Raw genomic sequence first — 21,285 nt, 5'->3', positions numbered from 1 at the left:
AAGGGAAAACTTGACATATGGTAACACTGGATCCAATGCATCAAAATGCACATTGTCGCAAATTTGTAGAACTCTATTGTCAAAAACAGGTCCATATTAATATTATATGATTATGGGTACTTCAAACTGGTGTAAATTTGTTTACAATTGCTATATAACCAACGTATTTTTATTTTAACTTAATTTTATTTTAACATTAAAATTATTTTTCAGGAATTTCCGATTCGTATTGGATCGATTTTAACCATTATATTATATAGCAAATTTAATCGAATAATTTTAATCCATGAAATTAGGTACAAGATATTAAACTTTCTTGTTGCTAAGTCGTTTGGGTTTTACAAAATTCATATCTTCAAGGACGTTTCCCTACATACATTAAAAAAGAATCTCAAGAAATAAATGTATCATAAACTTTGAAAAGTGTTGTTAAAGCTGTGATACATGGTTGTCAGATCTTACAAAGATGACTGAAAAATGTACAGAAAATGCTAAAAATTGTAAATTGAGATGGACAATAGACTGCCGATATTGTTAGATCTAATAACCGTGTATACATAGGCGACAAAATACATTAATAAATAAGTCATACTTTTCTCAAAAAATAGTTTTATATGATTTTCGAAATTTGGTAGGTTTTAAACGATTTTGGTAGTATTTTGACAAAAATTTGGTAGGATCAAAACTTGGTCAGTGGCAACGCTGAACATGGTTCACTCTGTTATTCGCTCATGGTTCTTTCATTAGTTGAGTTGAGCTATATATGCATAAATCATTTATCATCATCATAAAAATGGCTGATGCGGTAAATGAATAGGTACCAGGATGCACTTATTACATCATGAATATGTACTTAGATTTTAATTTGTTTTATGACCATTATTTTAATTTAAAAAATTTTAAACGATAGTAAAAGTATACATAAATATATTTATTTTCATCAGCACCCTAACAAGACCTACATATATGTATTATGGATATTCATTGTAGTATGGGGCCACAAACGAAAAATTTACAAACGGTTTGACAAATTTCACATTTAGTATTAGTTTTAATTACAAATAAACAAAAAGGTTTTCTTTAAATTTAAGAATTTTATTAAAAGAAAAATAGATTTAAAAAATTGCCAAAAAAAAAGAAATTTTCGAACATAAAAATAAATCAAACATAAATTAATTAAAATATAAATAAATATACATACACTGGATATCGATTGAAATTAAAGGAATATTATGGTATTCTAATATAAATATATTTATCCTTTTTAATTAAGGAATTTTATTTATTTAAAAAGAAAAATAAGAAAACAATTAACAAATAATACACACATAAAACTAATTACTAATCGTACTACTATTTCCAAGGGCAGAATTATTTAAAATACGATTACGTTTTGCTTTGGCCATTTTACATTGATTAACAGTGGCAGCAAAACGTAACGATTTCAAAGACTCTACAAAACAATCCTGGAACGGAGCTACATTTATAAACATAAGTGTTTTAGAATTGCCCCCCAACGATGGCATTAGAAGATGGGTCAATTTCGAATTGCGATATGGTATATGATCCTGTTTTTGTAATAGGGCCAATATAACATTTGTCAGTTCCGACAATGATCTGTTAATATTTTTAGTTTCATTCATGCGAGTACTTGTTTTGGGCGACTCAGAACCAGCCAAATCTACCAGATTAATGGAGCCAATCGAAATTTCTTGTTTTTCAGCATGAGTACCAATCAGTTCAATCTTAGTCACAGCATGAGAACGTGATGATCGTTCATTGCCCACTGTGGCAGCAGTGGCACGATTCATTTTTGCAATATTCATCAGTTGACGCAAACGCGTTGCGGACTCTACTGTCTCTTGTGTTATGTTTGAAACGTAAATATCGTTTTTACTATTTTTAACCATGCGAATTTCCATTTCCTTCTGTTCGTTGCTCAACAGATCGTATAAAACTTCATTGTAAATTTCCAAAAATGTTACTTTAATTTCGTATTCCCAACCTAAATGGCGATAGTTTTTAATTGAATCAAATAGCAGATCCACTGTTCGCGGTATAACTCCCGGATTGCTAGATATACCATCCATAGTATATGTCTTACCGCTGCCTGTTTGGCCATAGGCAAAAATACAGATATTATAGCCGTCCAAAGCGGACTGTATTAGAGGAGAGACCATTTCGAAAATGGATTCCTGGGCAGAGACCGGATGGAATACTTGGTCGAAACTAAACGTATGTGCATTAGTTTTATTTTTATCATAATTGACAATTTCTACTGTAGCTTCGTCTAGATAATTCCAACCACACAATTGTTTGTCAAGTTCGCATTCCAATGGTGGACGTACTCTACAGAATACTCGAATATTACCACGCAAATCCATAACAGTATTATGCAGTTCTTTACGTTCCATATTTGAACGAAATAGTTGTTCTTTGCAAATCTCAATTTCTTGCAAAAGTCCTTCATTTTTCTCAGCCAGATCAGTTGAACGTTCACGTAATTCAAGCACTTCGGTAGTTATTTCAGCATGTTCTAGTTTTAATTTCTGAAAATTAATTTAAAAGAGCTCATTACAAGGAGAGCATGATTTTCTTTTCTACTGTATCTATTTTCTCTATATTTTATTTTCTTCTCCGAATATGTATAACTAATCACTTGTGTTCCTATAAATTAAGATTTTCTGCGAATTTTTTAGTATTTTGTTCTGACGTATAACTTTTGCGATAAATTGTTCCTTCACATATTTTTACGAGAGTGTTATATTCGACTAAGTCGAATTTAATATACAGACTGTATGAGCAATAGGCCTATGGTTTGATTTAGCAGACTGCGAATGACGTGGGTCCTTTTGATTCATTTGTGTGGCATATAACTATTGACATAGTCGAATAGAGTATGTATTTAAAAACATGAAAAAATTCGGTATTTTTTCACGATTGTTAAAAAATGTGTGCACCAAATGTCTATTAAAATCAGTTTTTTATGCTTTTAAGAATTTATCTATTTAAAACCAGATCGAAACAAAATTATTAAAAAATTTAAACTTTTTTGCTGCGGGAATGTTGTGTTTCTTATTATCTTTATGGACTTTTTTTGTGAAGATCAACGAACTGAATGAGATATAGTGTGTGACGTCAAAATAAAGAGGTTCATTTTGTTGTTTTTTGTTTATCTTAAAATTAATCGATAAAAAAATTTCAAATTTAAATACCTATCTCCTAAAGAATGCATAGCTGTTTTGTAGACATTAACCAAAATATTCCATTATCTATGTATGTATATTATAATCTTTAAATTCAGGTCAAAAACTTGAGAACTTTTTTCAAATATAAATTACAACCTTCCTGCATTTTGTTTAATAAATCTTTCAAAATTGTGTACCCATTATTGATAAAATACATATCAATCGGAAAATATTTTAATTCAATAAAAATAAAACTGTACTCACATTATAAACCTTTAACAATTTATCCAGTTCTTCTTGTGTTTTACTTAGACTTCCTTCAATGGATTCAATTTTTTTTGTCTGCATTTTTACTTGCTCTTCTAGACATCCCTTGATTGTTTGGGTGTTTCTTAATTCGTCTTGGGTGATAATAAGTTGACTTTGTGTTTCTTCCAATTGCTCGGGCAAACTCTCCAAAGTTCCGAATTGTTGGCATTTTTCTTCAAATTTCTCCTTCAATATCTTGTGTTTTTCGAGTAAATCATTGTAACGGGCTTTAAAATCATACGGCGGTATCCTTTTATTGATGGGTTTTCCAGCACCCGTTGTTGAAACAGCTGTCGCCGAACTTCCAGAATCAGTAGCTGTTTTTTTGGTGCCAGTTGTAGTTTGTGCAGTGGTTGCTGGTCTACTGGTATGACGCTTGACAGTGTTATTTGTATAGGTTCCAGCAATTGTGTTATTGTTGCTATTTGTTGCTATACGTTGCGGCCGATTTGAATTAGCAACAGTTGTGGACATTAGTCTGGATGTTTTAGCTGGAATTGGTGCTAAAGTTGAATCCATACGTTTAATTGGCCTCATATCTCGTATATCGCACGCCGAACGACTTCTTCTTAGTTTTGCTCGTGCATGAGTATTTGTTCTTGCAGCTTCAGGAGAGGCAGCACGTTCTAATTGTGATAAAGATGAAATATTTGATGAATTAATGCATTTTTTTGTTAACTAACTAGCTGCCTGGCATCTTTTCATTTAGGAAATGTATACAGAATAATGATAGCAGCTGGTTAGTTACTACATATATTTATAGGCGATTTAATTACTATTTATAATTACCTCTTGGATTGTTAACGCTTTGCATGTTTGCCAAATTTGTTGTTAAAGGTTGCGATGTATACAAGGATGCTGTGCTATTGCTTAATAATTGCGAACTTTTACTACCAAATCCCGCTGATTTTATTCTATCAATCGGTAATATGGTTCTCGTTATTGGCATTGGCCGTTTTAAGGCCGAGGGTTTTGGCAATCTTGATTCCATATTTTATTGATCTTATAATTCAAAGTATTTGCACAATTTTTTTTCAATATTTTGGGGCAATTTACGCGCCTCCTGCGAAAATTGTTATTTTATTTTTATGATACTCCTTTAAATTTCACCGTACTAAATTACAATATTTTTATGGATAATTTCACAAAACAGAAATAAAACCGCGCATAAAATTTGTTTTATTTTCTTAAGAATTTAAGTAGTTGAATTATTCGCACGAAATCAGTTATCAGCGTTCAATTTCAAATAATAATGGAGGACGCTTCTTTTTCGAATGCAGATCAGAGATCTGCGCCGACAAATATTAACGGCGGCAACAACTGAAGCTAAAAATATCGGCGACGACTTAAAATAAATTTTCAGCTGTGTTTTTAAATTTCTCAACGAAAATTAAAAGAAAAAAAAAGTATTTTGATAATTGGTATTTTTAAAGTGTCATATATAAAATGGGGATTTAATACAACTTAATATAAAAAAGCAACTTGAACTTGATATTTTTGAATGAATCTCAAACACATAAAAAAAGTTTATGAATAATATTTTCGAAATCCTTTTAAAGGAAGGCGGCAGCGCGTTTTACGCTTTTCAAAATTTTCGCGCTTTAAAGTCCAAACACATACAATACATTACGACGAACTGCGACTGACAGCAACGCAACGTAAAAAACGTGATGCCCAATCGCTGCGTTTATAAAGTATGAACAAATAATTTAATAATGTAAAAAATATTCAATATAAGATATTTATTTATAATATTTTGTAAAATACTTCACCTTGTATTGAATATATTTTCATAAAAATTTTAATATGTGAAGAGTTGTGTTTAAACTCATTGTGTTTTTCCAAAAACTCGTCAAAAACATAAATAAGGAACATAGTATTTATTATTCTGTTTTCAAAAACACATTGAAAAAATAACTGCATTGAATGTAGTACACAAATTTTCGGCGACTATACTTTAAGCAGAACTGGCGCTGGAGTCTGATGCATATTTTTCGAATTTAGGAAGTGTTTGGCATAGCATTAATGTCAAATCGTTTGAAAATGAGGACGGTGTAACCGGATCCTTTATTTAGTTTTTTTTTGTCTTGGAAAAACTTAGATTTGTGTTAAATTATCTATACAAAATATAGAAAATATTAATTTTGGCAAGTATATAATAAGACTGAACATTTTTACAAATTAGTCTCATAAAATCATATATAATTATTTGTTTAAACTATTTTTATCTGGCAACATTATTAGTTAGTGTTAATGCTTTTTATTACAACCCTATATATAGGGCAAATGATGCAACCATACAAAAATGCAACTCTGTAGAAAGTTATTAATTTTCTTTTTGTTGTGAAATCTTCCCAAAAAATTTAGAAAAACAATTAATTTTATTAAAAACATAATATGTAAGCATTAAAATTTATAAAAACTTTAATATTAATTATAAAAACATAAACTGAGCAAAATGTGCTACAAATTAGGAAAAAGTAGTGGACGATCTGCTTTATTTACACAAATAAGGTCGTCTTTGTTTTTCGGATACGCCAATTAAAGTAAAATGAATAAAATAAAAAATGAAGTGAAATGCGAGACAACTAATAAGTCGCAATAAATTTGATATAAAAACAAAAGTGAAAACAAACCTAGTAAATACGTCATCTGCAATATTCTTTTGTCGTTCACTTTTAACTTATCTCTTCTAATTTTGATGGGTTATGCATATATGTATGTATATTATTCGCTTAACGCAATTAAATTTTTCATAATGGTGTTATTACAAAGAAAAATAACTCTTAAAAGGTTATAGTGTTTTTGCAAAAATGGCGCGATTTCTCTGTGCTTGCAAAAAAAAATTGCATTCATTTGTATAGTTTATATTGGCTATAGAGTTGTTGATTACATTCTCTTTACTAGGTGTATTATATGAGAATTTTCATATATTTTATGGAACAGCTTATTGTCACGTACGCACGAAAAACATCATTGAAGTGAGTTAAATACTGTTGCTGGTGATTCCCTAGCTTTTTTACTTTGTTAACCCTTAAACACCACCCACCACCTATTTATCATTCTAAATACCGGCAATTAGCGCTTTTATGTCTGTGTCTGAATGCCTTGATTACATTTAGAAAGTACATTGTATGTATGTACAAATGTGAAAAAAATGTTGACATTATTAGTCAGATTTATACAATGCAAGAATGTGCACTTTGTACGTTAATTTTTTTAAATTAACTTATTCGATGACGTATGTTTATTTGTTTACACAGCGCACAGTGAGGAATTTTGAAAAAAATGTAATTGAATCTGTGTTTTGCGACAAAAATTTTGTCCAATTTTAAGAATGCATTGAAAGGACATAATTTTACCGTAGGTACGTTCAGAAATTTTCAAATAGAGCACACCGTATCTGAGGTTTTGTAAATGATCTGATTCTATTACAAAGATAGTACAATGTACATATATGGGAAAAATACTTATTACAGCTATATATTATCCCTTATAGTTTGAATAAAAATATTTCTACTTTTAGTCGCCATTTGACGACCGCCATGGATTTCTCAAACATGCTCAGTAAGAATGAGCCACACCAACGTACTATCATACATCTGGATATGGATTATTTTTATGCTCAAGTAGAAGAATTACGTGATCCTTCGTTGCGCACAAAACCGTTGGGAGTTCAGCAAAAAAATATTGTTGTCACATGCAACTATAATGCACGAGCTCGTGGCATAAGAAAGCTAATGTTAGTCGCCGAAGCAAAACGTCTATGTCCCGAACTGGTGCTGGTCAATGGGGAAGATTTAACGCCATACCGCCAGATGTCACAAAAAATATTTGAATTGCTGCTTAATTTTACACCCTTTGTGGAAAAATTAGGTTTCGATGAGAATTTTATGGACGTTTCATCGCTAGTCGAAAAGCGCGAACAACAAAAGCAACATCAACAACAACAGGATCAAGACAGCGACGACATAGATTTACCACCAGTCATAGGTCACATATATCCATCAGATGGAGCCACATTAAATGCATGCAGTTGTGGATGCGCTCAACGTTTAGCGCTAGGCACGCAAATCGCTCAAGAAATACGACAGGAACTTCTGGACAAATTAGGAGTTACCTGTTGTGCTGGAGTATCGTATAACAAACTTTTGGCGAAATTGGTTGGCTCTCAATACAAACCGAATCAGCAAACAGTTCTTGTCTCATCACATGCCGAACAATTTATGCGTGAATTGGGCGAATTAAATCGTATAACCGGCATTGGACAAAAAACCGAATCTCTTCTACTCGAAAGTGGAGTGGCAAATGTTGAAGAACTGCAAAGATGCGAATTAGATTTTTTACGTAAAAAATTTGGTTATGAAACTGCAGTCAAATTAAAAGATCTGGCCTTTGGCCGAGACACAAGTGGAGTACGTCCAACTGGTAAACCAAAAAGTATTGGTTTAGAGGATTCTTGTAGACCTATATCTGTACGAACTGATGTTGAAGAACGCTTTCGTATGTTGTTGATGAGATTAATGGAACAGGTGAGTTTATAAAGCAACCAAATAAATCTTGGTAATATAATTTTTATTGATTATTTTCATTTTCAGGTCGCTGAAGATGGTCGAATACCAATTTGTTTGAAAGTAATTTTGCGTAAATTTGATGCCCAAAAGAAGAGTAGTCATCGGGAAACTAAGCAAGCAAATATACTTCCGTCTCTTTTCAAATCAACTTCTTGTACAGACACCGGCGGACCTAAAGTCATGTTAGCAGAGGGTGCTCAAGAAAAGCTTTTAAAAATCATTATGCGTTTATTCGAACGTGTCGTGGATATGAATAAACCTTTCAACATCACTCTAATAGGTTTAGCATTTTCAAAGTTTCAACAACGAAAAGTTGGATCATCGTCCATAGCAAATTTCCTTATCAAGAAAACGGATTTAGAGGTTCAATCCATAACATCTCTTACAAACACAGATGTGGTGGAGGCCAATTCGGATGGTTCATCACCGTCAACAAACTCGACTTCGCCCATGCCCAGTAATGATGAAGCATTTCGTTCATCGCCTACAACTTTTCAACCGAGTGACCAATTTTATCGTCGACGAACCACTGCTGCTTCTCCCATTCCAATGTTAATCGACAATGGTTCAGAGTCGGGAGCTACTAATTCAGACTTTTCCGACTTTTCGGAAACTGAAGTAGAGCCTTCACCCAAAAAGAGTCGAATTAGCCGTTTGATTATGAATAAACGACGTTGTTTTGGTAGTTCAGCCATTTACAATTCCACTGGAGATACAGCTGCTGAAGTTGCTTCTCCGAGTAAATTACGCGTTTGTGATTTACGCTTAAATTCAAGGGACAGTGATCGAGATTTTCCCATGAGCCCAATCTCAGCGACAGCGACATCAACCATAGCTTCATCATTATCCTCGTTAACGACAAGCACAGCGACTAGCCTAACCAACACACCTTCAACATCGCACTCAACTACTACTGCCAGTGTTTGCAATAATATGCAACGATTTTGTCCGGTGCAATCTCCACCTTCAACTCTTTTAAGTCGTATTGACCGTTTAGAGGATTTTCGTGCAAATGCTTTAATTTTTGCCCGTAGACATTCTTTAGCATCTTCATCAACCACAGTTTCTCCATTGGCATCTCCTATGGACGATTTCGTTGACTCACAAACATTGTCAGTTGCTTTATCATCTTCACAGTTGGAAAAGGTCGATGAAGAGAAATTATCAACAACCATCACTGGTAATCTTTCGAACATTCCCTGTCCGGCTGGGGTTGACCCTCTGGTTTTCAATGAATTACCGGTAGATGTACAAAATGAACTGATAGCATCATGGCGTTCTTCCTTGGCTGCAGCAGCAGCTGCTGTAGCCAATGGAAATATGTCTCCAATTAACTCAACTCAAAGTAGTGGAACCCCGCCAACAACTCAAACACAACCTAAAGCAAATACGGCAGCCAAGGCCGGTGGTAATGGTGTCAACACGAATGGCGCTCAAAAAAATACCCTTTATAGATATTTTTTGCGAAACAAATGATTTAAAACTGGCTGTCGTTTTCGTATTTCAAATAATTGAATCTACTCTTTCTAATTAATTCGAAAACAGTTTTATAAATGAGATTTTGTTATTGTTTTTATTTAATACAGTTTTTCACATGAATTGTTTTTTTATTTTACTTTTTTTATTACTATAATTTTATAAGCTTTTTAACTGATATTTGATCTGAATAATGAAAATCTGTTGTGGTTAATACGACCGATCATCCATCACTGTCATTAATGTGAAAGTTAAGTAATAAGGTTTATTTTTGAGTAACAATTATTATTTTTACTAATGTAGTGTTTTAAAAATGTTTTTACCAATAAAATTACAAATATACAAAAAATATTTAACAAATGTATTTTTCTTATTAATGTTTCATATATAAAAAAAAAATCTTAATTCTAATTTCCACAATATAATTTTCCGAACCAATAAAGAATATTTATCGAGATCATTTAAATAGCGGAATCGATAATGTTATTATGTTCACCTGTCTGTTGAAATTAATTTTCAACGGATGTCCTCGGGATCCAAATCTTTAATAAATTCAAAATCGATAAAAATTTCGAAACAATCTATAAAAATATTGTCCAACAGATTGTTAACGGATGAAAATAACCTATAATATTTTTTGTTGGTTATTTATTATACACAATATTTGTCACAGTTAACGACTGTGATTGAGCATGGAAACAATTTATTCTCAACTATTCTGTGCCCTTTATGGTCTGGAGTTTTATTTATCTCATAGCTAACTGCATGACAAGTTGATGGCTTTTGTGAGTCAATTCAATTTACATTTGTTAGATTGAAATTAATGTAGGATTTTATTTAATATTGTTTTATCTGTTAATAAGATAGTTTATTATCTACACACATTTGTTATTATCGAATTGTTTAAATTAAATTATTATTAAGTAGAACCGTTTATGGCCTATAGGATAGGTTATAGAATATTTTAATATTTTTTTAAATACACTATGGTGAAGGGTATATAAGATTGCTTATTTAATGTTCTCTTACTTATTAAAAAATCTAATCCGAATTTTATAAAAAATTTACGCAACATTGAGTTGAATGTAGAGATTAAGATAAGTATGTACTTTTTCTGTTTTGCCACAGAATTAAGTCGAATTTTTATACAAAACACGTATATAATTTTACTATTTTTTTTGAATTGTTCCGGAATTTGTCCTGCTTTTTAAATGCTAAAGGCCCTAATAGACTACACAAGCGGCTTATCAAACATACTTTTTTCATTCGCACACACATTACACAAACATTGCTCGCACAAACACCGATTTTTTCACGTTTTTGTGGACTTTCAAAGATACAGATGTCAATTTTTCTTAGAAATGTAAATTTTTTGAAAAATTTTTTATTATTGAATATAAACCATACAAATGGTTTGACAAAAATTCAATATATTTGTGTAAAAATCAAAATTTTTTCATTTTTGTACAAACAGCAAGCATTTGTACAAACACGAAACACCCTCATACACTACACAACAGGCTTGCACAAACGTAAAATATTGGTATGTTTGTCAAGCCGCTTGTGTAGTCTTAACAAATACAATAATAGAATTTGAAACAAATTATAGTTTTATATTTTATACATTTATTTACACAAATTCCTGGTTTAATTTTTATTTTATTAGGAAAACTACATACATATGTATTTACATATATGTATAGTAGAATTTTCCACGCGAAATCATAATTTAAAAAACAAAGTTACTTTTGCATTGCGACTAAATTTTATAAGCAGAATTTTAGGAATATATATAAAAGTATGACTTGATACAAGTAATACAATACGTTAAACAAATAATAATTGATACTTCGAAACAATAGTAATTGGAAAATTGTTTTAATATATTTATAATTTAGTTTAAACTCTTACAAATTCAATGGCAGAACTTTTAAAAATTAAATTTTGCTATGAATTAAACTTTAACACAATGAATTTTCTAAAATGTAAATATATACTGAGTAATAAAGTTGATGATGTTATTATGGAAAAAATGGCATGAATTTCAATATAAAATAGATTTTGAGCAAATTTTTTAATAAATAATGAGTAAATAAAAAAAAAAAAAAATAATGAAAATTATAAATGTAAATAAAGATCTTATGTAACAGAAACATGTTATACATAATTATTAAAATATATATTAATTTGTTGTCTTTTTTTTATCAATTTTATGCATTTTGTTATATTAAAAAAAAAAAATTACAATCTAATGGCTCAGCCAACCGACTTTAATGAAATACTTACGCAATGAACTCTCAACGGGCGACAGATTGTTAGTAGCAACTGGAGCGCCACTTAAAAATAGCGTTTTAAGCGAAATATACGTTGTGGGTGGCAAATTAAATACTTTACATAACTGTTGTTCATTGCTCGATAAAAGATTCATGCCTAACGGTTGAGTTAAATGTTTCAATTCATCCAGTTGTGAACGTAAAATATTACTCATCGGCATAGCTGGCGATGCTGTTGACTGTTGTCCTCTTTGGCCGTTTGAATTCATTTGTGTTGTTGGATTGCTGTTGATGTTTTCCTGAATTAGTGGCAGCCTTTCCACGTTTTGATTTGTTAGCACGATATCGTTTATCTGCAACTGTGGCGCATTCTTCGTTGATGCGGTTAGCAATTGCTGGAGGTGGAGTTGTTGATTCTGATTGGCATTCGTTTGTGTTTTCATCATCGTTGTTGTTGGTTGGGTTGTTAATAGACCGGCAGCTGGTGTTGTGGTTGAATTGATCGCCGTTACCATCGTCGTCGTCATCGTCGTATGTGCCGGTGATCCCCGATAGCTATCCAAGTAATTTCTGTTGAGCGATGATCCGACGTAAGAGATCTGGTCGCCGGTGTGGTGCATGTTGTTTGGTGCGATGGAATTTGAATTTTCGTTTCCGTTTGACATTTCGCTATATTTTTTGTATATTAATAAAGAATTAATTTAATTTCATAAACAAATACTTACAGTTTTCGGTTGTTGTGCTGCGGGGAGTGCAAGGAATAATCTGGCTGCCGATGATTTCCAGTGTTGTGATGCATATTGTCCTGTAGTAAAACATTGTCTTATACATCCATTTAAATTTTCGCCATTTGGTGTGCTGATAATACACGGAAGCTGAATATCGCCATAAAAAGGTAAATAAAAAATTAGTTTTTTTTTTGCTTGGGAAATTTAAGGAACAAGTAATTTTAATAACAAAAGAGGTGATTATTTTTTTAAATGATTATTAAGTATTTACAAGAAATGTACTAATTTTTAATTACCACATGGATATTCAAAAGCCTTCGTGTATTAACAGTTGTAATAAATATATGTACTTAAAATTAATTTATATGTACAAATAAATTGATAAAATTCGCTTTTTAAATTAAAATTCAATAATATTTATAATATGCAATAATATATGTAATTTAATAATATTTATAAATTTTTTGTGAATTTCATTAATTATTTGTTCATGTTATCAAAAACATTTTTAGAGTGAAACCTCCGATTTAGGTGTTAGGTTTTATATACCCAAAATATCTTTGATAAAATACCCTTTTTAGACTATTTTAATTTTCTGAATAGCATAAAGAATTAAAACTTTAAGCAATGTCCCCAGAACATTATAAAGACACGTTTCTATTATTTTTTCAATGTGTAAATGGGACCTTAATTACTTAAACCGGAGTACAAAATCAAAAAGATTTAAAGAAATAGGCAATTAAATTACTGTTGATAAAATTCCACCTTTCCAAAAAAATCGCTCAAAGTAATTTGATAAGCTTGTTTCTATTATTTATACCGGCACTGTATATAAGATTCCCGATGAATATTTGTTTTATTTTTTTTTTTAATTAATTAATAAAATGAAAATAAAAACTTACAGTCTTTCCATGCCCATATGGACCAGTCGAACGATTTGTCGCCATAGCAGCATGTTGTTCAAAATGTCGACATTCATCAATTTTTGTCAAGCCATTGTAGCGATAACGACACAACTCTGACAAACGTATACGCAATTCCTTTTCCCGTTCCAAAGAGTTTAGCAAACGTTCATACTCATTGGCCGTATAGAATTGGGCAAATACACGAAAGCGATCACGAAAATCTTTTTGTTCGCGGGATAGTCCAGGATGCTGAGCATAATTACGGTTACGAAAGAAATTTGCCACTAACTGATAATCTCGCACTAGGCGTTTACGACGAACTCGTTCTCTTAGACGTCTAGTGTAGAGATCAACATGAGCCAATTTAAGTAAATAATCTGCCTCAGTATCATCGGTATTGAGGGACATTTTCGATATTAATTGTTCTGCTGTAAAGTCATATTCGCGTTCGAAGCTGTCACGATTTGGCATATAACCAAGCTGGGCAGCCTCTTCTGCAGTTATGTCTAAAGGTGGTAGACGCTGCATAGCCGTTGCGCCCAAAGGTCCATTATCTTCGGAGGTATGATCGATTAAAGTGGGTCTTTGTGCTTGAGCTGGTGTCCAGGTGTGGCGTCCGATAGTGCCATTAACAAATTTGTTGACATATTCCTCTTTGGCGTCTTCAGCAGATTTTGTTTCAATGTGCTTGCTAACATCCTCCCAATTACCATAGCCATATTGCTCTATAGCATCTAGTAAACGTATTTCTTCTCTTGCCGTCCAAGCACCCTTGCCACGAAATACCGATAAAATAGCAGTACCAGTGTCCATAAATTGATAAGCATGATTATTTTGATGAGCACCTATTTCAGCACCAGCGGCAAAGCACTACACATAAACAAAATACAATAAAAACAAACAAAAAATTATAAACAAAATATCTTTGCAAAACAAATGTCAAAAACAACACTTTCGTTCACGACACACAAATACATTCAAATTGCTTCGTAAATTCTGTGAGTGCAGCACATATAAAAAAAATACGAATTTTCAGTTGTGCACAGTAGCACTCTCTCTCTCTTTGAGAAATAAATCCCATTTTTTTTCTTTCCAGTGGCAGCAAAAAAAAAACCAATAAAATGACGTTTTTTACTTACTTGTAGACACAAATCGAAATTTTCACATTCTGCACAATGAACACGAATGCCCTGTATATCATCCTGGCAGTTTGTACAATTATATTTTGTAAATAAATCTGCAATTGTAGTCATTATTATAAAATAATATTTACTAAATTTCTTAAAACTATGCGTTAATTTAGCTGAATTCTAGAAAATAAATATTCTTACGCACCCGCCATATTGGCTTTTTCGTGTCGATGAATAGTAATGCTATTTAAGCAGTTTTTTTACGAGAATCTAGCGATTTTTTATAAGAATTAAGATTGTCTTTTTTTTCAATTGTGGCGTTTTTTTAATGAACTTTTTTTTTAACATTTTGATTTTAAAAGTCTTTAAAGCCTTGAGCCACAAAGTATACAGAGGTGTCACTTTTGACATTTAAAAAAGTCTAAAATCAGCTTTTGTTTGATTTTGAAATTGTTTGGTGAGAAGAGATATATAAAATACAGCTAAAAAAAATTATTGAATTCGTTTTGTGCGAAAGAGAGGGAAATAGTTTTTTGCTCGTGACGCCTCTGTATACCCTGTGCTTGAGCTGGAGGTCCACACCACGCGTCCTACGCTTCTTCGCATTCTACGCGGCTGTCAAAGTAGAATAAATGTTGTTGTGTGCTACAAGTTACAAGCACAAAAGCGTAGGATGCTTAAAGTCTGCTGATTTTGCCAATTTATATCTTATTTTTAATGTGTATTTATCAATTTTAATAAACCTCCAGCTTTAAAGGTGGAAATACACAACATTCGTTGTAGTCGGCGTTATAGGCTTTTGTCAAAAAAAGTTAAAACAGTGTATTTTAATTTGACAAGTTACACACTGTAGTTTTAACGCGTTTGCCGCGAAAAGTTCAGCAACTTTTGACGCGTGAGCAGCTGATAGTCTTAAAAAACATTGAAACTCGTTGCCGCCTCAACGCGTGTTGTGTACTTCTACCTAGGGTTCTATAAATCGACTTTCGAATAATCGAACAATCGACTTTTTGTCGAAAAAAGTCGAAAAGTCGAAGTCGACTATTTTGTTCCAAAAAAGTCGATAACTCGACTATCGTCTATGAAAAAAGTCGAAAAGTCGACTTTGTAAATAAAAGTCGAAAAAAGTCGAAAAAAGTCGAAAAGTCGAAAAAAGTCGATAAGTCGAAAAAAGTCGAAAAAGTCGAAAAAAGTCGAAAATTCGGAAAAAGTCGAAAAGTCGGAAAAAGTCGAAAATTTTAAAAAAGTGGAAAAGAGGTCAAAAACTCTAAAATAGTCGGAAAAACTCGAAAAAAGTAAAAAATAGTCGAAAAAAGTCGAAAAAAAGTCGAAATAAGTCGAAAATAGTCAAAAAGTCGTAAAAAATCGAAAAGTCGGAAAAAGTTGAAAAAAGTCGGAAAAAGTCAAAAAAAGTCGAAAAGTCGAAAAGTCGAAAAAAGTCGAAAAGTCGAAAAAAGTCGAAAAGTCGAAAAGTCGAAAAAAATCGGAAAAAGTCGAAAAGTCGAAAAAAGTCGGAAAAAGTCGAAAAGTCGAGGAGTCGACCATTTATAAAATACTAAAAGTCGAAAAGTCTAAAAGTCGACTTTTAAATAAATGAAAAAGGTCGAAAAGTCGAAAAATCGACTTTTCATAAAATGGAAAAAGTCGAAAGGTCGAAAAGTCGACTTTTAACTAAATGCAAAAAGTCGAAAAGTCGACTTTTCGTTTCAACTATAGAACCCTACTTCTACCTCAAAGGTCCAAACAAATACTTTACGACGAACTCCAACTGAAAGCTACCCAACGTAAAAAAGTAATGCCCAAGTGTTTCTAAATTAAATATTTTTTTATATTTTATATTCATGTCTGTTCTGTAAATCGATTCGTTTTCAAAACTGAGAGGCTTTTAAAACCGAATTTGGTGTTCTACAAAGCGAATTTTTATATGAACGTGAAATTCAGAAAAATAAACATATTTAAATGAAAAAAAGTTTAAAATGCCCATAGCATTTATATTAAGTTACAATTGTATTAAAAAACGCAAAAAATAATTATTATTAGAATAAAATTAAATTCGATTTACTTTCGACTAGATTTGTGTACTCGGTTTTAAAACGAGAAAAATTATGGAAACTCGTTTTTAAACGAAAAATTTACTCGGATTCGGTTTACAGAACAGACAGGATTATGATAGTACTATTTGCCTTTGGGCATTGTTCTTGTTGTTTGGTTCCTCAAAAGCTAGCATCACTGTTGATGAACCTCTCAAATAGGGTTCTATAAATCGACTTTCGAATAATCGAACAATCGACTTTTTGTCGAAAAGTCGAAAACTCGAAAATTGTACAAAAAAGTCAAAAATAGTCGAAAATTTTAAAAAAGTAGAAAAAAGTCAAAAACTTTAAAATAGTCGGAAAAACTCGAAAACAGACAAAAAATAGTCGAAAAAAGTCGAAAATAGTCAAAAAGTCGAAAAAATCGAAAAGTCGACTATTTATAAAATACTTATAGTCGAAAAGTCTAAAAGTCGACTTTTAATAAAATGAAAAAGTCGAAAAATCGACTTTTCGTTTCAACTATAGAACCCTACTCTTAAAGGCATTTTCTATGATTTGAACCAAGGCGAATTCACATAAGGTAGAAATGAGCTGCATATGTGCTTCATGTGTTTCTTTATATAAGTGTTCCGGAAAAATTTTTTAGTTAATCTCGTTATCTACACAATATTAATATAACATATAAAACAAAATTGTTTAATATCTTACCATTTAATAGAAAAAATATTTTTCCTTAATAAAACTTTTATATACGTACCAAATATATAAATAAAATAATATTTGTTTACGCAATTTTTAAATATGAAAATGTAAACAATAACACACTTTAGCAGTTACATAAACTAAGCGAATTAAGAAAAAATATCAGTTGATTTAATAACATCACCTTATGTGAATTCAACTTGATTTGCACCTTGTAAACTCAGGGATGCCAAAACCGTAATGTTTTATAATCAATTTATAGTCCACAATTTATTTAAACAAATGTTATTTTAATATGATCAAATACTAACTAAATTGGTGATCTATTTAACTGTAATTAATTTTCCTGAAGAGATAAATTCTGAAAAAATTAAACGTAACTGCTAACGATTCTTAAAGTATACAACAATCAGCTGTTTATTAATTTGACATAGTGTTATTGTGAATGCAATTTGTGATTTGGAGAAATTTTTTTTGATTTAATTAACTTAAACAACTTTTGCGAAAAATCCAAAGTTTGTTAAATAAATAAAAATAAAATGAAGTACTTTATGTTTATTAATATACATTTGTAATGCAAAGGATTATATATTGAATAAATAAAATTCCACAAGTATTCTATTGAATAGTGTTACAAGCCAAGTGGGTGGTAAGGGTGCAAAAGAAAAAAAAAAATAAAAATAAAAAAAATAACTGTATGCAGTGATTTTTCCCAAATAATAAAAAACGCAAAAAATAAATTTTAGTAAGTTTAGTAAAAAAGGGACAATATGAAATCATCAAAACATCGCGCAGCACGTCTCTCCAGTTTGGCTGAAGATATGGGTATGACAATACCAGATGAGACACCTTATCGTGCCAGACTTAATCATCTATTTCTCCAAATAGAAAAGGAATTTGAAATGTTATACTTGGAAAATCTTAGCCGTAAGTATATCACTTTATAGGTCAAGCGGAAAAACGTATCATTATTTTTCTTTAAACAGTACAGGAAAAGTTGGACAATTACACCAATAAAGATTCCATACAATCATATGAACGTTCAACGTCTACGAACCCCAGTGGTGGTACCAATGCTGCCTCAGCTATTATACCTGTAACTGGGCATGATGACGCCGACAATGCTGTCGGTACAGTAACGGCATCTGCTTCTGGCAGTAAAAGTTTAAAATCAAAATTCACCTCTAGTGGTGGTAAAGTTAAAGCAAGTCATAAGATTAAGGCTCAAACTAGTCGTATAGTGTCTAGTTTTAAGGCTCAATCGGTAGTGAGTACTGTAATGCGTGAATTCTGTGGTCATAAAGATGGTGTTTGGCAAGTGGCAGCAAAAGTTGGACAACCTATAATAGGTACTGCATCGGCAGATCATACCGCTTGCATCTGGGGCATAGAGAGTGGTCGTTGTTTGTTACAATATACGGGACATGTTGGATCGGTAAATTCGATTAAATTTCATCAGAATCGCGATTTAGTGTTAACTGGTAGTGGAGACGGTACGGCTCATATTTGGCAAGCCGCTGTTAATTGGGAAATTTCAAAGTAAGTAGATCTTTTAATTTAATTTTATTGACTGTTACTAAAGTGAGGAAAGTATTTTGTACAGAGGTTGTTAACGCATAAAAATCTTGATTAAATTTGTATGTATCTATTTATATGACATCAGTCTGTAACTCGACATAACTTCCGCATAAGACTTTAAACTCTTATAAATTGATTATAAGAGTTTAAATGAAGATGATTCCCATTTATAATAAATAATAAAGAATGTTTGGGATAGTAGGTATTTTCCTTAGTCCTAACATAAGGTCTACTCCCGAAAATTGTATCACTTTTTGATAAACGTACAAAAGGATGTTATAGGAAAATCGTAGAAAAGCGAAATTATCGTATTTTCTTTCGTTCGGAAATTGTATAATGTATATTATTTCGTAATTTAGGAAGGGACATTCATCTGAAGAGGAACTCGATGATAGTGATGGCCAGGCTGAAGATCGTGATCGTGTTGATACATTGCGTACACCTCTGTGTGAATTTACAGGTCCTGGTGGTCATTTGTCCGTTGTTGTAGCTGCAGATTGGTTGCCCAATATGGATCAAATAATAACTGGAAGTTGGGATCGTACTGCCATTTTATGGGATGTAGAAACCAGAGAACCTTTACAGCCATTAACTGGACATGATCATGAATTGACACATGTTTCAGCACATCCAACACAAAGATTAGTTGTGACTGCTTCAAGGGACTCAACATTTCGCTTATGGGATTTTCGAGATCCTATACCGGGTGTATCAGTATTTCAGGGACACACAGAGTAAGTTACCTCAGCAATTTGAGTGAAATTATGGAAAATTTAATTTTAAATTATATTTTAAGGAGTGTTACCTCAACTGTTTTTACCAAAGATGATAAAGTTGTATCGGGTTCAGATGATCGCACCGTAAAAGTTTGGGAATTGCGAAATATGCGTTCTGCTTTAACCACTATACGTACAGATGCTTCAGTAAATCGATTGGCGGTATCCAGTGGTGGTATTATAGCAATTCCACATGACAATAGGCAGATACGTTTGTTTGATTTAAATGGCCAAAGGGTGGCACGTTTGCCACGTACTAGTAGACAGGTTAGTTAATAGAAATTATTTTGGCTTAAACAAATACCACTTCAAATATTTTTCTTCCAGGGTCACAGACGTATGGTATCGTCAGTAGCCTGGGCTGAGGAACCCTTACTAAATTGCGATCTATTTTCATGTGGTTTTGATCGCAGAGTATTTGGCTGGTCCATCATTTTACCAAAAGACAATTGAAAACTACTTAAAACTTCCTCTTTAAAATAATATCATCAAATAAGTTTACATATTTTGTTAATATTTATTTGTTACAAAAAATGTCTGTTAAAAAAACTTAAGAACTGTTAATATTTTCTAAACACCTTTAAAACGTCTGACCAAAAACTAAAAATCGAATAATTTTGCACTTATTAATCATTATTTTTCAAAACAAACTAAGAAATGTTATCTTTTTCGAATAAGCATGCAACTCCCTCCATTGTCACAAACACGTTTTAATTTTTTGTTAAAAAAATTATTATATCATAAATTTTAATCTTACTATATTAAAAATACCAATCATACATGTCCGTGTTTAGTATTCATGTTATAAGAATCATTCATAGTTTTTTTAAGTATATTTTAATTAATTGTTAATAACATTTTTCAAAATAAGAAAAAAAAAACTATTTAAATTATACAATACATATTTATGTATTACTATTACAACTAAAACAAAAAATACTAACACATTTTAAATGTTGCTTATTGAACACTCTGAACAAATGGAATTTTAGAAATTAATGTCATATTTACATACATATATTATACGTATTGTGGTTTTATTAGAAAAATCCTAACATTTTATTAAAAGAACTAAATAAAACATATATAGAATATTAAAATATAACTTTCGTGTGTTTTATCTACAATTTCATATTTAAGTACTGATCTCTAAGTACGCACGAATAAAGAAATATATTATAGGTTTAGCTTTAAATATTGATTTAATCTCAATATCTCTTTCACCCACCAAATTTTACTCAAAATCCACTTTTAAAATAAAAAAATCTGGAAATATTGTTTCTTAATTTACTTGATTTTTATAATTATAAACAGTCTTATTTATATAAAACAATTATAGGAAAGGTCTATGAAAAGTACTTAGCATAAACATTAAAAATAACGACGTAAAAATATTTATGATTAAGTTATATATAAAAAAATTACTAATGTAAAGCATAATTTAACTTCCTAAACAAGTAATAGTATCATTATTAGTAAAAAATACTTTAACCAAACGTTGACAACCGGTGGGTAACGCCAAGACGCGATTTAATGTAGTCGATGAAGATGAGGAGGAGGAGTTATATGAACTTGATTCACTAAAATTAATAGTAAAAATAAAAACTTAG

At 31.4% G+C, this 21,285-nt stretch overlaps 4 protein-coding genes across 8 annotated transcripts; 2 read left to right on the top strand and 2 right to left on the bottom strand.

The window, feature by feature from the left end:
- Window positions 1-1,233: 1,233 nt before the first annotated feature.
- Window positions 1,234-4,783, bottom strand: LOC119603649 (protein claret segregational). Its single transcript, XM_037955759.1, has 3 exons — window positions 4,287-4,783; window positions 3,453-4,123; window positions 1,234-2,549 (listed from the first exon to the last, which is right to left on the bottom strand). Exons 1-3 carry the CDS (start codon window positions 4,486-4,488, stop codon window positions 1,335-1,337), a joined length of 2,088 nt encoding a protein of 695 aa, XP_037811687.1. The 5' UTR covers window positions 4,489-4,783; the 3' UTR covers window positions 1,234-1,334.
- A 1,011-nt stretch (window positions 4,784-5,794) lies between these two features.
- Window positions 5,795-9,898, top strand: LOC119603645 (DNA polymerase iota). 3 transcript variants are annotated; one of them, XM_037955754.1, is made up of 3 exons: window positions 5,795-5,896; window positions 7,024-8,029; window positions 8,096-9,898. In XM_037955754.1, the coding sequence occupies exons 2-3, from the start codon at window positions 7,043-7,045 to the stop codon at window positions 9,545-9,547; spliced, it is 2,439 nt and encodes an 812-aa protein (XP_037811682.1). In that variant the 5' UTR covers window positions 5,795-5,896; window positions 7,024-7,042; the 3' UTR covers window positions 9,548-9,898. The 3 variants fall into 3 exon arrangements, with proteins under 3 accessions (XP_037811682.1, XP_037811681.1, XP_037811680.1); XM_037955753.1 differs by lacking the exon at window positions 5,795-5,896 and adding an exon at window positions 6,066-6,215; XM_037955752.1 differs by lacking the exon at window positions 5,795-5,896 and adding an exon at window positions 6,227-6,478.
- Window positions 9,899-11,613: 1,715 nt separating this feature from the next.
- Window positions 11,614-14,890, bottom strand: LOC119603647 (transcriptional adapter 2B). 3 transcript variants are annotated; one of them, XM_037955757.1, is made up of 5 exons: window positions 14,789-14,890; window positions 14,593-14,690; window positions 13,451-14,323; window positions 12,546-12,625; window positions 11,614-12,489 (listed from the first exon to the last, which is right to left on the bottom strand). In XM_037955757.1, exons 1-5 carry the CDS (start codon window positions 14,793-14,795, stop codon window positions 11,796-11,798), a joined length of 1,752 nt encoding a protein of 583 aa, XP_037811685.1. In that variant the 5' UTR covers window positions 14,796-14,890; the 3' UTR covers window positions 11,614-11,795. The 3 variants fall into 3 exon arrangements, with proteins under 3 accessions (XP_037811685.1, XP_037811684.1, XP_037811686.1); XM_037955756.1 differs by lacking the exon at window positions 14,789-14,890 and having other exon boundaries at window positions 14,593-14,782; XM_037955758.1 differs by lacking the exon at window positions 14,789-14,890 and having other exon boundaries at window positions 12,125-12,489; window positions 12,546-12,695; window positions 14,593-14,782.
- Window positions 14,891-17,594: 2,704 nt separating this feature from the next.
- LOC119603650 (WD repeat-containing protein 37) lies at window positions 17,595-20,780 on the top strand. The gene is made up of 5 exons (XM_037955760.1): window positions 17,595-18,248; window positions 18,308-18,860; window positions 19,259-19,633; window positions 19,696-19,942; window positions 20,003-20,780. Exons 1-5 carry the CDS (start codon window positions 18,092-18,094, stop codon window positions 20,126-20,128), a joined length of 1,458 nt encoding a protein of 485 aa, XP_037811688.1. The 5' UTR covers window positions 17,595-18,091; the 3' UTR covers window positions 20,129-20,780.
- The last annotated feature ends 505 nt before the right edge of the window (window positions 20,781-21,285 follow it).

This window comes from Lucilia sericata, unplaced genomic scaffold (assembly GCF_015586225.1).
Source record: "Lucilia sericata isolate MDLA Ls3-8-SP2 unplaced genomic scaffold, ASM1558622v1 Contig000323F_arrow, whole genome shotgun sequence".
NCBI lineage: Eukaryota > Metazoa > Arthropoda > Insecta > Diptera > Calliphoridae > Lucilia > Lucilia sericata.
This window is presented reverse-complemented; position numbering and strand designations above follow the sequence as displayed.

Bases quoted from the DNA above. Each gene is read 5' to 3' on its own strand.
- LOC119603649 (XM_037955759.1), bottom strand. From the start codon at position 4,488: ATGGAATCAAGATTGCCAAAACCCTCGGCCTTAAAACGGCCAATGCCA. The intron at 4,124-4,286 runs GTAATTATAAAT...TATCACAATTAG, and splicing joins AAGCGTTAACAATCCAAGAG to AACGTGCTGCCTCTCCTGAA. The intron at 2,550-3,452 runs GTGAGTACAGTT...ATTAATTTTCAG, and splicing joins AATTGTTAAAGGTTTATAAT to AAATTAAAACTAGAACATGC.
- LOC119603645 (XM_037955752.1), top strand. From the start codon at position 6,414: ATGAGAATTTTCATATATTTTATGGAACAGCTTATTGTCACGTACGCA. The intron at 6,479-7,023 runs GTGAGTTAAATA...TTCTACTTTTAG, and splicing joins GCACGAAAAACATCATTGAA to TCGCCATTTGACGACCGCCA. The intron at 8,030-8,095 runs GTGAGTTTATAA...TTTCATTTTCAG, and splicing joins TGATGAGATTAATGGAACAG to GTCGCTGAAGATGGTCGAAT.
- LOC119603647 (XM_037955756.1), bottom strand. From the start codon at position 14,706: ATGACTACAATTGCAGATTTATTTACAAAATATAATTGTACAAACTGC. The intron at 14,324-14,592 runs GTAAGTAAAAAA...GTTTATGTGTAG, and splicing joins ATTTCGATTTGTGTCTACAA to TGCTTTGCCGCTGGTGCTGA. The intron at 12,490-12,545 runs GTAAGTATTTGT...CAAAAAATATAG, and splicing joins CAGCACAACAACCGAAAACT to CGAAATGTCAAACGGAAACG.
- LOC119603650 (XM_037955760.1), top strand. From the start codon at position 18,092: ATGAAATCATCAAAACATCGCGCAGCACGTCTCTCCAGTTTGGCTGAA. The intron at 18,249-18,307 runs GTAAGTATATCA...TTCTTTAAACAG, and splicing joins ATACTTGGAAAATCTTAGCC to TACAGGAAAAGTTGGACAAT. The intron at 18,861-19,258 runs GTAAGTAGATCT...TTCGTAATTTAG, and splicing joins GTTAATTGGGAAATTTCAAA to GAAGGGACATTCATCTGAAG.